The 15,844-nt window shown below is 39.5% G+C and overlaps 2 protein-coding genes across 6 annotated transcripts; both read right to left on the bottom strand.

The window, feature by feature from the left end:
• Nucleotides 1–5,691: 5,691 nt before the first annotated feature.
• LOC104120419 (uncharacterized) lies at nucleotides 5,692–9,471 on the bottom strand. 5 transcript variants are annotated; one of them, XM_070195766.1, is made up of 5 exons: nucleotides 8,112–9,471; nucleotides 7,738–7,853; nucleotides 7,587–7,657; nucleotides 7,009–7,064; nucleotides 5,692–6,612 (listed from the first exon to the last, which is right to left on the bottom strand). In XM_070195766.1, the coding sequence occupies exons 1-4, from the start codon at nucleotides 8,220–8,222 to the stop codon at nucleotides 7,036–7,038; spliced, it is 327 nt and encodes a 108-aa protein (XP_070051867.1). In that variant the 5' UTR covers nucleotides 8,223–9,471; the 3' UTR covers nucleotides 5,692–6,612; nucleotides 7,009–7,035. The 5 variants fall into 5 exon arrangements, with proteins under 5 accessions (XP_070051867.1, XP_070051868.1, XP_009630472.1 ...); XM_070195767.1 differs by having other exon boundaries at nucleotides 5,692–6,607; XM_009632177.4 differs by having other exon boundaries at nucleotides 5,692–7,064.
• Nucleotides 8,899–9,291, bottom strand: LOC104120421 (E3 ubiquitin-protein ligase MPSR1-like). Its single transcript, XM_009632180.1, has one exon. The coding sequence runs from the start codon at nucleotides 9,289–9,291 to the stop codon at nucleotides 8,899–8,901; it is 393 nt and encodes a 130-aa protein (XP_009630475.1).
• Nucleotides 9,472–15,844: the final 6,373 nt, after the last annotated feature.

Here is a 15,844-nt window from a genome sequence, read left to right as displayed (position 1 = left end):
CTCCCGGGGCCTAGAAGGAGCTGGAACACCACTGGCGGCTGGAAGAGCTGAATGAACTGGGTGACTCACATAACCCCTACCATGGTGAGCTGCTGGGATATGAGCTCCAGAATAATAACCAGTCTCTCGAGACCTCTTGGCCTCCCTCTCCTCTCTATCCCGGGCAAGCATGCCCTCCAATCTCTTGGCAATACTCACCACTTGCTGATAAGAAATATCCATCTCCAACTCCCTAGCCATACTAATTAGGATGCTGGGGTGGAGTCCCTCAATAAACCGTCGAACCCTCTCTCGGACTGTGGCAACTAAGGCCGGTGCATGCCGGGCCAAATCGCTGAAACAGACTGCATACTCTGACACAGTCATAGCACCCTGGCGCAACTGCTCAAACTCCGCGCGCCATGAGTCCCTGAGCCTCTGAGGGACATACTCTCTCAAAAACATGTTTGAGAACTGAGTCCATGTAAGTGAAGCTGCCTCAACCGGACTACTCAACTCATAAGCACGCCACCACTGATAGGCTGCTCCTCTAAGCTGGAATGTAGTAAAAGAAACCCTGCTCGTCTCCGCTATGCCCATAGTACGGAGAATACAATGATACTCCTCCAGAAAATCCTAAGCGTCATCTGTAGCCAATCCGCTGAAGGTAGGTGGGTGGTACTTCTTGTACCTCTCAAGTCTGAGCTGCTCCACCTCAGAAGTTGCTGCCCTAACCTCGGGGTGAGCTGGAGCTACCGGCCGCATTGGTACAATCTCTAGAATCTGGTCGACCTGAACCCGCTGCTCTGGAGTACCGGCGACGGGAGTCTGTGCTCCTTCCCCGGCCTGAGATGTGGCAGGAGCAAGTGGAATCAATCCATCCTGAGCTAAGGTGCTGAACATGCTCAGAAACCGGGCTAGAGTCTCCTGGAGGGCTGGTGCAGGAACAGGTACCTCAGGTGTCTGCCCTCCAGCTGGAGCTACTAGGGGCTCCTCTATAGCAGCTCGTGCGGGTGCCCTGGATACACCACATGTACGTCCTCGGCTTCTACCCGGCCCCGACCTCTCACGGCTCTAGCAGGGGGGAGCGGGTGCCTGGTCATCAGATTCACTTATACGTGTCCTCACCATCTGTGAGAGAATAGAATACATAAGTTTAGAATTTTTGAAGTCAACAATTTTCGCACGACAAGGAATTAAAGTAGTGAAATTTTCCTAACAGTTCCATAGCCTCCCGAAGATAAGTACAAACGTCTTCGTACCGATCTGTGAGACTCTAATAAACCGGCTTGTGGCTCACGACACCTATGAACCTAGAGCTCTGATACCAAGTTGTCACGACCCAATTTCTCCTCCATGTGACGTCGTGACGGCACCTAGTCTCTACAACTAGGTAAGCCTAACCTTTTTGCGGAATAATGAAATAAAAACATAAATTTAACCAACTATTCAAAAATACACAACAATCCCAAAACCCGGAACATCGTGAATCACAAACTACAGAAGGAAAATCTAGTGTCTCTATACATCAGAGTCTAACAAAGGAAAAATATAGAAGATAATGGACATGAGAAAGAGTAGAAGGGGACTCCGAGGTCTGCGGACGCGGCAGATATATCTTGAAGTCTCCAAAGCTGTCCCGGCTCACTGATAGTGCAGCTGATAAGGAGTATCTGGATCTGCACGCGAAAAATATGTGCAAAGAATAGCATGAGTACACCACAATCTGTACTAGTAAGTGCCAAGCCTAACCTCGGTCGAGTAGTGACGAAGTCAGGTCAGGGCCCTACTGGTAAATATATAATAAAACAAGATAGAATGTAATACCGCAATAAAATAAAGACTGAAATTTAACAACAATGAAATCATAGAAGGTAACAGCTCAGTACACAGAAACACAACAGGGGATCTCTCGAGATACCGTCTCATAGTCCCAAACGTAAATGTGCAGTACATGGGGATCTCCCAGAATACCGTTCCGTAGTCCCAAAGTAAATATGCAGTACAGGGGGATCTCCCGGAATACCGTTCCGTAGTCCCAAAGTAAATATGCAGCGAAAATAATATAATTCAATAGTTACGGCACGATATTCTACAGTTCAACCAAAGTACTAGTTAAGGAAAGACATGTAAATTCACTAAACATGATGCACGTAGTTCAAGTAAACGGTTAAGGCAAGTAGGCATGCTATTCTAATCTAGCAGGATACTACACATGCTGATGAAACTCAAATAAGAAAGAAATCAGGTTATTACTTAGTAGAAAATCGGGTTTTTACACAATTAGCCCGTGTACGTATTCGTCACCTCAGGTACACGGCACTCATATATCAAAAATAGTACAAATCTTATGGGGAGTTCTCCCACACAAGGTTAGGCAAGCCATTTACCTCGAACCAAGCTCAATCAGTCGGTAAGAATGCCTTTCCCACGAATATCCGGCTCCGAATGGCCCAAATCTAGTCAAAAGCAATTACATATCATAAATACAACCATAATAGACTCATCTAATTAATTAAATCAATACTTTAACAAAAATTCCGAAATTCGCCCTAAAAAGTCGACCTGAACCCACGTCTCGAAATCGGGTAAAAGTCACAAAATCCGAAAGCCCATTCACTCACGAGTCTAACCATATCAAATTTACTAAAATCCGACACCAAAAGGTCCTTCAAATCCACAATTCAAACTTTTCAAATCCCTAGTCTCATTTCCCAAATTCTACCTTAAATACACACTAACTAAGTGGAAAAATAGAGTGGGTTGTGAGTTCGAGTCACCCCAAGAGCAAGGTGGGGAGTTCTTGGAGGGAGGAAGTCGGGGGTCTATCGGAAACAGCCTCTCTACCCCAGGGTAGGGGTAAGGTCTGCGTACACACTACTTTCCCCAGACCCCACTAGTGGGATTATACTGGATTGTTATTTTTGTTGTTGTTGTAGGTGGAAAAATAAATGGGGAAGCAAGATTATTGATCAAAATAAGCACAAGGAACTTACCTCAAGAAATCTCTCGAAAATCCTCTCAAAAATTGCCCTAATCTGAGTTTGCAAAGTCCAAAATGATAAAAATCGCGAAGCCCTTCGGTTTTAACCATTGCCCAGGTATTTCTGCACCCGCGGAGCCTGGGCTCGCACCTGCGGGTGCGCTTGTGTGGAAAATGTGCGCATCTGCACAAATCACTTACCCCCCATTCTACCTCCGCACCTACGATAAAGGGCTGCACCTGCACGTGCGCGCCTGCGGAAATTCTTTGCGCACCTACGGTCCCAGCTCAGATGCGATTACAGCAGAACCAGCACCAGAAAAATCTTTCAAGTCCAAAAACGATCTGATAACCATCTGAAACTCACCCGATGCCCCCGGGACCTTAACCAAACATACCAACAAGTCCTAAAACACCATACGAACTTAGTCGAATCCTCAAACCACATCAAACAACGCTAAAATCACAAATCATCCTCTGATTCAAACTTAAAGAACTTGAAACTTTCAAATTCGACAACTGATGCCGAAACCAACCAAACCACGTCCGATTGACCCCAAATTTTGCACACAAGTCATATTCAATATTATGGACCTACTACAACTTCCAGAATCGTAAACCGACCCCAATATCAAAAATTTCACTACCGGTCCAAAACTCCAAAAATTCGACTTTCGCCATTTCAAGCCTAAATGAGCTACGGACCTCCAAAATACAATCCGGACACGCCCCTAAACCCAAAATCACCTAACGGAACTAACGGAACCGACGGAATTCCATTCCGGAGTCATCTTCACAATGTTCCGACTACGGTCCAAATTCTATGGCTTAAAACCTCCACTTAGGGACTAAGTGTCTCAAAACACTCTGAAACCAAAAACAAAACCTCCCGGCAAGTCAGCTAAGCAGAAAAAGGTACGGATGAAACAGTAAATAAGGGATCGGAGCTATTACTGTCAAAATGACCGACCGGATCGTTACATAATTTGATTCATCCAAACTCAACCCAAAAGACTGATTACATTAGTTCTTCTCTCGAATTAAGTGACGCTGAATCTTTGGATGAGAAAGATGTTTGTTTTGTGAATATCTCACCATTGTTTGGTCCATGGGTTGTGACAGCCTTTCTAGTTCAAGCATAATCTTGATTACGCGATGATTTTCTGCTTCCTTATTCACTTAGGTGGCATTAATATATGAGAAGCCTGTTGCAATAACAATGTGCTCTATTTTTATTTTTTTATTTACGCTTTAATTGTTGAAGTTATTGTTAGGAGGTATTGTAAGCATTAATTCCTGAAAGTACAGCCATTATATTTTTGAAAAGACTGACTGAAATTTTGCTCCCTGAATTTTTATTCTGTTCGGAGCAGGGGAAAGAAATGAGGGATTGATCAGACGAATCTAAACAGATTCATAACCTGCTTTATTTTTCTAAATGAGGGAAGTAATGCGGATATAGTTGAACTGAACTGTTTGATTCACAGCTCTAAAACTCAAAATATGGTGGATTCTAGTAATCTGTCTTAAGTATCTTTGTATGCCATTATGTTAGAGGAAAAGCTAAAAAGACGAGACTTTTTTGCCTCGTCTTTGCCTGAAAAGCTACAAAATGACTCAAAAATACACATTGGCATTTAGTGTTACTTTTCCCATTAATCATTTGTTGTGATAGAGTTGTACGTTGAAATATTTGTTCTGTCCAATTATCTCTGCAAGAACCCTTTAGCATATCTCACCAATTCAAATTATATCAATGTTAAACCTTTAATTCATGTTATTATATGGAGGAAAAAGGCCAGCCAAGCAACAGAGAACCTATTTTTCTTCATTTCCAACGTTAGGGATAGAATTCTATCCCAACTCTCCTAGTAATATTTTTCGTACTCCCACACCATGATACATTTCTTATACACCAAACTTCTTCATCTAGACCATACTTTACTTTAGACATAAGGATGTCAATATACCCATGAATCAATGATCTAAAGAAGGGCAGGCCTTTAGAAGCAAATACAAATTAGCTTGCTAAATTAAAATAAATGGTGCTAATTTAAGTGCAAAGTTAGTAATAGGCAGTAAAACCAAAGTACTTACCATGATCAACTAAGGAAGTAGACTCTGAAGTAAGAGTGGCAAAATGGTTAAAAGAAAACAGTTAACCATCCATATTATCCATTAAAAAATGGGTTGGATAATGAACTTTTTAAAAATGGGTCAAATATGGATAAGAATCATATTATCCATTTAGAAAATGGATAACGAATGTGTTTAACTTTTACATTTGTAAAGCCTCAAATTGGGGGTTCCTCAAGTTTGGGAGACTAGGAATTCTCCCAAAAGTGATCATATCCATGAAGCCATGGATAATATGGTTACCCATATTATCCGTCGGTTAACCCGTTTTTTATCCGTTTTAAATATGGGTCGGGTCGGATAATTTATCCGTTTTTCATTATCCGTTTTCGACCCGAACCATATCCAACCCGCCCCGCCCGTTTGCCCTCCTACTCTGAAGCATCACGTGCAACCATAGATGATTCTTAGTACTTTAGATGGGTCTGTAAGATGGCATGATCTCTAGATTTTTTTTTTATATGACACCAACTGGAGGTAATGCATTTGCAACTAATACAAGAGCAACATAACAATTCACCTTTTGCCCAATGAAATTAATATTTATTATAAACAGAAATCATTAAAGTTGCATGCATATTATTTTGGGAGTGTTAGTCAAAGAATGATATACATTCACTTATTAGAAAAAAGAATGATATACATCTGTTTGGACTACATGATGTTTATGAGCTTTTTCTGATAGCAATAGAATGATATACATTTGTTTGGACTGCATGATGATTATAAGCTTCGATAGTCATATCTATCATTTTTCTCACAGTACCTTTCACTCAAGTAGATTGAGTTTGTTTCAATGGTAAACATGGATTTTGGTGCACTCACCCAAAAATGAAAGCAGGTTGCAGGAGCAACAGTCCTTGTTCTCTTGTGCATATTGCTAATGACTCAAGATGAACTAAAAGCATCTCACCTCATGTTTTGGCTGAACAAATTAGTTTTTCCAATTTGTCTCTGTTTTGTCGAAGTGGAATTCAGATAGTCTGCGATAGTACTGGAAATTGATGTACTCCTTGTCTCCATCCATTCCAGTTAGTGGAAGAATTTTATTGATTATGAAACATGATATAGCCACCTACCTCACGTGTCTTCAAGAATATCTTTTTACGACAAGGTGAGTTGCTCTGATGGTCAGCACCCTCCACTTCCAACCAAGAGGTTGTGAGTTCGAGTCACCCCAAGAGCAAGGTGGGGGTTCTTGGAGAGAAGGATGCCGAGGGTCTATTGGAAACAACCTCTCTACCCCAGGATAGGGGTAAAGTCTGCGTACACACTACCCTCCCCAGACTCCACTAGTGGGATTATACTAGGTTGTTGTAGGACATGTTCACTCGACAGGGAAAACCAAGGTTCTCTATCTGATTCCTTCCTCCAGCAGTTTTTACTCCGCTATAAAGCTGACCATTCAACGCTTCTTTGAAAGATTTGTGCTCCAGTTTTCTCCACTCTATAGAGAGAGGTCCTTCTTCTCTAGACATATTTTCTTCTCTTGATTAATAGTGATATAATCTGCACTATAAAATGAGAAGTCTATTGATTGTAATAAGTTATTGACTACAATTACATCTCTTTGGGAACAACAAATACAATTTTTCATAACCATTCAAAAAATGACAGCAATTACAATTTTTTATTAACCCTGTCAAATTGCACAACAAATAAACAATAACTGGGAAAGATCAAAAACCAAATAATTGAGAGGAAAAGACAAAAGTAGGAGGTTAAAGATAAATAGTTTTCCTGGTCTAACAGAAGTGCCACAACATTTCTTCTTAGACCTCACACGAAGACATGAAGTAAGCATAATTGGCAAGGCGATGAGCATTTTAGTTTGTAAACAGGCATATCAATATCATGCTTTGGCAGTTGTATAGCTGTTAGGGGCCAATTTTATGGTTGAGATAGTGTACCTGCAAAACTGAAACACCAAAAAGCTCTCATCCGACGTTCCAATCCTTTTCCTTCCCTATTTAAAAAGAGTCAGCAGAATATGATCAGCTTCTGATTATAGGAAAAAAAGTATAGTGCATGAAATGATATTTTAAAAATGTTGATTTATATTTCAATGCACAAAACGATTTTCGGCATAAGAATACACCTAAATATAATCCTCAATAAATATCATAAAAATATGAGGCCTCCAACCATTAGACTATGCCACGATACTTTATTCTGAAATTCACAACTGGTAGTATATCTAATCTTTGTTATAGATAAAGATAGTTGCTGATTGAAAACTATCTTTTCTTCCAACTTCAAACCAAATAGAAGCACCTTGTACCTACTACAAATTCAGCCCAACGATGACCAAAACATCTTAATGCTCATCTTAAGTATCACGAACATTCAGATTTGGCATCAAGCAAAAGTTTCTGCTACAAATTGTTGTGCCATCTAAATGGTGCAAATATTTGTCTATGCATTGAGCAATTATTTTAAGTACAAGTGTAAAATAAATAATTCAAAGCAACTTTATATGTGGACCCACAAGCTTCCGACATAAATATTCTCGGTAAGAATGAAATAGCCCATGATATCATGGTATTTAAATGGGTCCGCCTGCAAAGAAGGAAAAATTAACAGTAAATTTTGTTTATGTTAGAAGTTGTCAACCAAAATAAGGGTGAAAATGATTTTACCTAATTATATTAAGTCGATGATCCACATAGACCTTTTCATATATCTGCTTGTTGGGATTAAGATCAAAGAAAATCTTCAAGGATGGGCTGTGATGCATCTGCTCGCAAGTCTCAACCTGCTTCAAGTAAATTTGAGACCAATAATAACAGCAAAATATTCTACCATAAAAAGAGAAACGTCATTTTGAAAAAATATGACTGAATTTCCATCTAAACCTCAAAAGATTGACCAACACTTCAATCAAGTATTGTCTATTTGGGTAGATGTCACACGTTCGAATTTCAATATTTAAAGAATTAATGACATCATCTCAAATTGTTCCGAAAATAAACAACAACAAAATTGAGTTAAAAAAATTAGGAAGAAAAGGGACCTTCAAGGTCGTGAAATCTCCTCGGATTTTCTCAGGAGCAGAAAACCTGTTGCTTTTACCAAAGCAGAAACTTCCAAGATAAATCAACAGGGGTGAAAGAATTAAACACATTAGCGTTTCAAACCAAAACCTTAGGTCTTCAATTCCAATTGCGGCCAAGATGGAGAAGAAATCAAGATAGAGAAGAAATCAATTGAGGAGAAGCAATTTCCCTCTGTGAGAAATATCTGAGGTACAAAATTCTTCATGTTTGATTGGTGAGAGAGACTATATGGGTTTACCGGCGGTAAGCATTGCTGATTTACGGCTCCGAACCCAAAACTAAAATTCTGCAACCATGGCTGTGAATTGGCCTTCTATTTGGGAAGAGTATAGAGGCTAAAAAAAGAGAGTTGTTGAGGAAGGGATAGGTCTTTACTCCTGGGCTTTGATTTGAAGCAACGTTTTGGAGTAAGTAAAAGACATTCCTTTTTAATATTATTAGTTAATTAATGAGGTAAACAGGAAAAATAGGAGAAAACTCCAATAATTTGAGAAAGAAGATATAGCAATCCCTGGCCTATAAGGCTTGCCACATCATCACGCCAATGCCCCTCAATTATATATATATATGTAGATATTCATTTGCAAATCATACATCGCACTACTACTTAATTTGGATCATGCAGCTCGAAGACCTCCAGTGAACTTCAATCGAATTCAAAACAAAATCAACTTAAAACTCAAATTAATAAGTACAAAGTAAATAGTAAGAGTTATTCTAATAATCGACAGGTTCCTAATCAGATCAATTATAATCAGAAAAGAAGCTGTCAATTTCCATTTCTCTGGGTAATTCATCCCAGCCAGATTCAAAAGAAAACCGATCAATCCTACGCTCAACTAATTCCGGTCTCTCCACAGGCATCTCATACCTACAAACTGGACAGGATCCATGAACCCGCAACCACGGGTCAATACAATTCGGGTGATAACGATGCTTACATGGCATCTCTTTAGCTTTTCCACCGACTTGAAATTCCAGCAAACAGATAGCACATTCAGTCCTCTTTTCTTCTTCTTGTACAATTTCAACAATTGGCAGTGCCTCGATCGAAGCCTTTGTCGCCGGCGGTGAAGGCCCCTGCAGATTCTGAACGGTACTACTCGTGATTGATTCCCTACTACTCCTGGAATCCATGGAAACTTCGATCACGTTCGATCTCCTATGCAACAGCAGTTGGAATTAAAGGCGGCGCTGGCTGTACGGATGATTCCGAAGATCTTTTTGTATGGAGTATAATATTTGATGAATCAATTGCCGGATCTACAGCTACAAGGGCAAAGTATAGACAAGAGTCCTTGTAAAGAGTATATAATATATATATATATATATATATATATATATATATATATATATATATATATATATATATATCTGGATCCTAGTTTTGGTTGGGTTTGGAATAATTAATTAATGACGTATACGTACTTTTAAGTTATATTTTGACAGTGTAAATAAATTTTTTATATTAGCCGTGTATTTTGATCTTTTATACCGAAAAGATATGACCTTTTATAGAAAGAAATTTCCTCTTTTTATAATTACTAGTCTCTATGTACGCGCAACGCGCAACTTATCTTAATGAGAATTACTTTTTCAAAAATCACATAAAGTATTATTTTAAAAATACGTTTGAGTTATAAAATAAGATGATCAGTTATAAAATAAAGTGTAAGCTCTTGAAATTAATAAATGCTAGATCTGATATATTAAATTCAATAAACGAAAAAATATTGTCTTATAGAAATTTTCAATCATCATTCGATATATTCACCTTAAAAATATTTCTGTTATTGAAATATTATCAATTTAATTTCACAAGTTATCATGCTTCCTTTATTGTTTCAGCAAGAACAATTAATCCTTGAACATTTAAGAGTTTTTATTAAAAATAAATTGCAAAAAGCATTCTCAAGTTCATTTGAGAAGACATAAACAAGATTAGCTATTCTTTTATTATGATTCTTAATTTTTTTCCAAATGATAATTCAAAACTCTTATATCTACTCGTGAGTTGCATGAATATCCACCCAAAGGAGCTAATCCAACTTTGAGTTCATCATTGGACACATCTAATACTTTTAATATATTTATACATTGTTTGGCCAAGTTTTCTAAAATTAACTTATTTTGAGAAGTATTTTTTTTGTCAAAAGTGTTTTTCAAAAAAGTACTTTTGGTGAGAAGTTATTATTTTTCTATTTCTCAAAAACTATTTCTGCTTCTACTCAAAAGCACTTTTTTTTTTCTTCTAAAAACTTGGCCAAACAACTCTTGTTTGAAAAGGAAAAAAAAGTGCTTTTGACCTTGAAGAAGCTTGGTCAAATAGACTATTAATCTTTATTTTACGTGTAATGCACGTATAACTCCCGTAATAATAAATAAGTAGAATATATCCAAAGAAATAATATGTAAGTGTCCATCTTATAAAAGTTAATGTAAAATTTAGGAAAACAAAAAATTGTGCATGTTGAAATAGTTTTCGTTTTTAAGGCGAACTTAAATTGAAATAAAAGTTTAGAAACTATTAAAAGACGTTTAATACTTTTACTTTATGTCCATAAAACATTATATAATTTTTATCAATTAAAAAGTTATTGCATTCCTAGTATTATCCTATAAGGAAATAATGTGATTTTTAATTAATTAAAAAGGTCAAATAATGTAATACTCCCAATATTTTAAATGAGGACAAATGAGATATTTAGTAAATAATTTAAATTTAAAGGAAAAAAAAGAACTAACTAATAAAACAAAAAAAGGGAAAAGTTTAGGAATTTAAGACAAAAGGGCCGAAGCCCATAACAAAAACATCTACCCCAACTTTTTAAAAAGGATTAGGGGTGTCACGACCCAAAATCCAACTAGTCGTGATGACACCTAACCCAACCCGCTAGATAAGCCAATTATCAACTATGCAATTCCAATATCAATTATTAAGGCAATTTAAGTAAAGAAAAATCTTAATCTTATACATTCCCTAAGAACCGGTAGTACAAATCATGAGTTTCTAAGAATAGAGTATACAAAGCCGGTATGAAGTAATACATCATCTATTTGAAAAGTATATAAATAGAGTTTTATGAATCTAAGGTTACCATGAACAAGAGGCAGCTACAACCGGAACGCAGGTACATCTTCAGATCCAGCTCCCAACGAACGCAACAACATCAACGGCCAATATCTGCACGTAAGGTGCAGAAGTGTAGTATGAGTACAACCGACCCCATGTACTCAATAAGTAACAAACCTAACCTTAGGTTGAAAGTAGTGACGAGCTCGTACCAAGGTTAGAGTCCAACTTCCATAACCAATAATAGTTCATAACAATATAAAACAAGTAATACCCTAAATAACTCAGAGATAAAATGCCCAATAAAATCATGAATTCTGAAAATAGTTCTACCTTTCAAGTACGTCAGTGAAAACCCAAATCGTTTACCAAAGTTGTCAAAAATATGAGTAAATTTGAAATCAGTAATTTTTCAAAAATCCCTTCAATAATAATAAAGATGTTTCATTTTCTTTCCAGATAACCAGTGAAAACCCAATGCATCACTATGCCCACATGTCAATATGTATGAGAAGTCATAAATGACGTGATACCGTACAATATGAGAAAAAATACATCTCTATGCATGTATGTCATGTGTGCATGTCAATGCAATGTATCTCAAAGATGAACTCATGTACTCACACTCTGAGAGTACTCAATCTCACTTTCTCACACATTCCACTCATCATGCTCAATCACTTGGTACTGTATATGGCTAATCCGGTCCAGGGAAGATCCATCCCAGAATATACATATCAACTGATCATCAGTCACTCAGTACCAAGTAGGGCCAATCCAGCCCGGTCTCCAGGTATATAATGCTTCGGACAAGATCCATGTCCAGGAAAGATCCATCCCTTAATAATATCAACCACGCTCAATAGGGTGTGCAGACTCCGGAGGGGCTCCTTCAGCCCAAGCGTTATAAACCACACGGACAACTCACGTACTGCACGAAAAACTCACGTACTATAGTATCAATATCTGGATCCGCACGAACAACTCACGTGCTATATAAAGCATATACGGCCTGCTGTAGTGTAACGACCTGGCCGGTCATTTTGAGAATTAGAGCCCCGATCCCCTAATATCTGCTTTTCCCATATTTGTTTCTGCTTTTGGGATTTGCCGGAGTGTTTGGTTATGGAATTCAGAGAGTTTTGGGACACTTAGTCCCTAGTTGTGAGTTTAAGCCTTAGAGTTTGGACCGTAGTCGGAACTGTATGAAGACGGATCCAGAAAAGAATTACGTTGACTCCGTTAGCTCCGTTGAGTAATTTTGGGGTTAAGAGCACGTCCGGAATGTGTTTTGGAGGTCTGTAGTAGATTTAGGCTTGAATTGGCGAAAGTTAATTTTTCGGCGATTTCGGCCGATAGTGGAAATTTTGATATCGAGCTCGGAATGGAATTCCGAAAGTGTCTGTAGGTTCGTAGTGTCATTTGTGACTTGTGTGTAAATTTTGAGGCCATTCGGACTAGATTTGATGTGGTTCGGCGTCGTTTGTAGAATTTGGAATATTTTAAATTCTTAGGCTTGAATCCGTGCTTAATTCATGATTTTGGTGTTGTTCGATGTGGTTTGAAGGCTCGACTAAGTTCGTATGGTGTTTTAGGATTGGTTGGTATGTTTGATTGAGGTCCCGGGGGCCTCGGGTGTGTTTCAGATGCTTAACAGAATGAATTTGGACTTAAGAAAAATTTGGTGCCTTTGCTGGTTCTGGTGTTTCGCACCTGCGGAAGGGAGCCCGCAGGTGCGAGAGCCGAGGGGCGGACGGAGTGCGCAGATGCGGAACTGGTGGGGCTGGTGATGAAGCGCAGGTGTGCAAGTTTGACCGCACCTGCGAGCCCGCATGTGCAAAGCGTGGGCGCAGGTACGGAGCCTGCCTGCCTTAGTGAAATGCGCAGATGCGCCGATTTAGACCGCAGGTGTGAGGAATTACCCGCAGATGCAGCCCCAGCCCGGATAAGTGACCTTCGCACCAGCGATAATTTTTCCGCAGGTGCGTGATCGCATATGCGGCCCCATGAGCGCAGGTGCGTAAATCGCTAGGTTGAAGAGGCAGCTTCGAGGGTTCATCCCTCATTTTTCACCAATTCAATTTAGAGCTTAGTGGGAGACGATTTCTCGAGGGATTTTGAAGGAGAACTATTGGGTAACTAATTCTAACTCTATTTTGATCATAATACATTAATCTATTGTTGTTTTTCTCGTCTAATTAAGGAAATTGAGGGTAGAAGTTTGGAAATGGGGGAAAAGGTTCCCCAATTGAAAATCTGAGATTTGAATGGAAATTTGACGACGGATTTAGATGATTTTTGTTCGAGTGAACTCGTGAGTGAATGGGTGTTCATAATTTATAATTTTTACCCTATTCCGAGACGTGGGCCCGGGGAGACCTCTTGGGCGTTTTTCCTAATTTTACGTTTTAACTTCGAATTAATTAGCTAAATTAGTTACTTGTAGCTATATTTACATTATGCAATTAATTTGAATAGATTCGGGCCATTTGGAGTCAAATACTCGTGGCAAGAACGTGATGTCGAGTTGATTTGAGAGGTTCGAGGTAAGTGGCTTGCCTAATCTTGTGTTGGGGACTTTCCTTTAAGATGTTTGATATTAATTGATGTGTGGGCGCCGTGTACGTGAGGTGACGAGTATGTACATGAGCTATTATTGCAAAAATTCCGTTTTTCCTTTCTAAATCATAAACTATTTTTCCTTATTATCTTTCACTAATACGTTTAATTGTTAAACTTAGACTAGAGAAGCATGCTTACGTGTTTTAACTGCCTATTTGACATTCTGTGCGCCATGCTTAGTTAAGTCCCTACTTTCCTTATATGTGTTCAGTATAAACTGTATAACTCGATGCCATACCTGCCATTTTATCTTGCGTTGCATATTTAAATTAAGACTACAGACGTATTCCGGGAGATCCCCCTGTACTGCATATTTACTTTGGGACTACGGACGTATTCCGGGATATCCCCCAGCACTGCATATTTACTTTGGGACTACGGACGTATTCTGAGAGATCCCCCAACACTGCATATTTACTTTGAGACTACGGACGTATTCCGGGAGATCCCCCACCACTGCATATTTACTTTGGGACTACAGATGTATTCCGGGAGATCCCCCTGTACTGCATATTCATTTAGAACTACGAGACGGTATCCCGAGAGATTTTTCACTGTGTTTACCTTGTTCTAAGCCGAGGACTCCCTTAACTGTTAAATTTTCGAGAATTTCTTTAACTGTGTTACCGTAAATTTTACTTATATGTTTTACTGTTTAATTTATTATATTTACTCTGGCAGGGCCTTGACCTGACCTCGTCACCACTCGACCGAGATTAGACTTGGCACTTACTAGGTACCATTGTGGTGTACTCATGCCCTTCCCTGCATATGTTTTCGTGTGCAGATCCAGGTGTGAGCTATCAGCCTCGGGGTTAGTGCGTGCTGCTGATTCTAGGAGACTTCAAGGTACTACTGCTTGTGTCCGCAGATCTTCGGAGTCTCCTTCTACTCCCTCGCCTAGAGACTTTCTTTATTATCTTCAGACTTTTATATAGAGCTACATAGATTATAGCAGCTTGTGACTTAGTGATATTCCAGGTCTTGAAAAATTATTTTGTATATGCCGAGTGGTACTACTCTTGGCTATTCATAATATGCTGTTTATCTTTAAAATGTTGTGTTTTCTTTATATTCTTTGTAATATTAGGCTTACATAGTCGTAAAGACTAGGTGCTATCACGACACCTTACGGAGGGCTAATTTGGGTCGTGACAAGTTGGTATCAGAGCACTGGGTTCATAGGAGTTGCGAGTCATAAGCCGATTTATTAGAGTCTCGTGGATCGGTGCGGAGACGTCCGTACTTATCTTCAGGAGGCTATGTAACTGTTAAGAACAATCATATTTCTTTGATTTCCTTGTCGTGTGAGTTATTAACACCAAAAATTTTAAGATTCTATTCTATTCTTTCTCACAGATGATGAGGACCCGTACTGGGACGACCGACGATCAGGCACCCAAGCCCCCTGCCAAAGCCGCCAGAGGCCGGGGTCGGGGTAGAGGACGACCACGCGGTGCAGCCCGAGCACCTGCGAGAGCTGCGTCAGAGGAGCCCCCAGCAGCTCCAGCTGGAGGGCCAGCACCGGATATCCCTATTGCTACTCTATCCCTCCAGGAGACTTTAGCTCAGTTCATGAGCATGTTCAGCACTCTTGCTTAGGCTGGACTATTTCCGATAGCTCCCGCTACATCTCAGGCCGGGGGAGGGGCACAGACTCCCGCAGTCCACACTCCTGAGCAAAGGGTCCAGGTTGATCAGGCCCTAGAGTATATTCCTATACCCCCAGTGGCTCCGGTTTAGCATGAGATTAGGGTAGCTACTTCTGAGGCAGAGCAACTCAGACTTGAGAGGTACAAGAAGTACCACCCACCTACTTTCAGCGGACTAGCTTCAGACAATGCTCTAGGTTTTCTTGAGGAGTGTCATCGTATTCTCCGCACTATGGGCATTGTGGAGATGAGTGGGGTTTCATTAACCGCTTTCCAGCTGAGGGGAGCAGCATATCAGTGGTGGCGTGCCTATGAGCTGAGTAGTCCAGACGAGGAAACCTCA

This window comes from Nicotiana tomentosiformis, chromosome 2, assembly GCF_000390325.3.
Source record: "Nicotiana tomentosiformis chromosome 2, ASM39032v3, whole genome shotgun sequence".
NCBI classification, from domain to species: domain Eukaryota; kingdom Viridiplantae; phylum Streptophyta; class Magnoliopsida; order Solanales; family Solanaceae; genus Nicotiana; species Nicotiana tomentosiformis.
The sequence above is the reverse complement of the archived record's forward strand: the minus strand, read 5'-3'. Positions and strand labels throughout refer to the sequence as shown.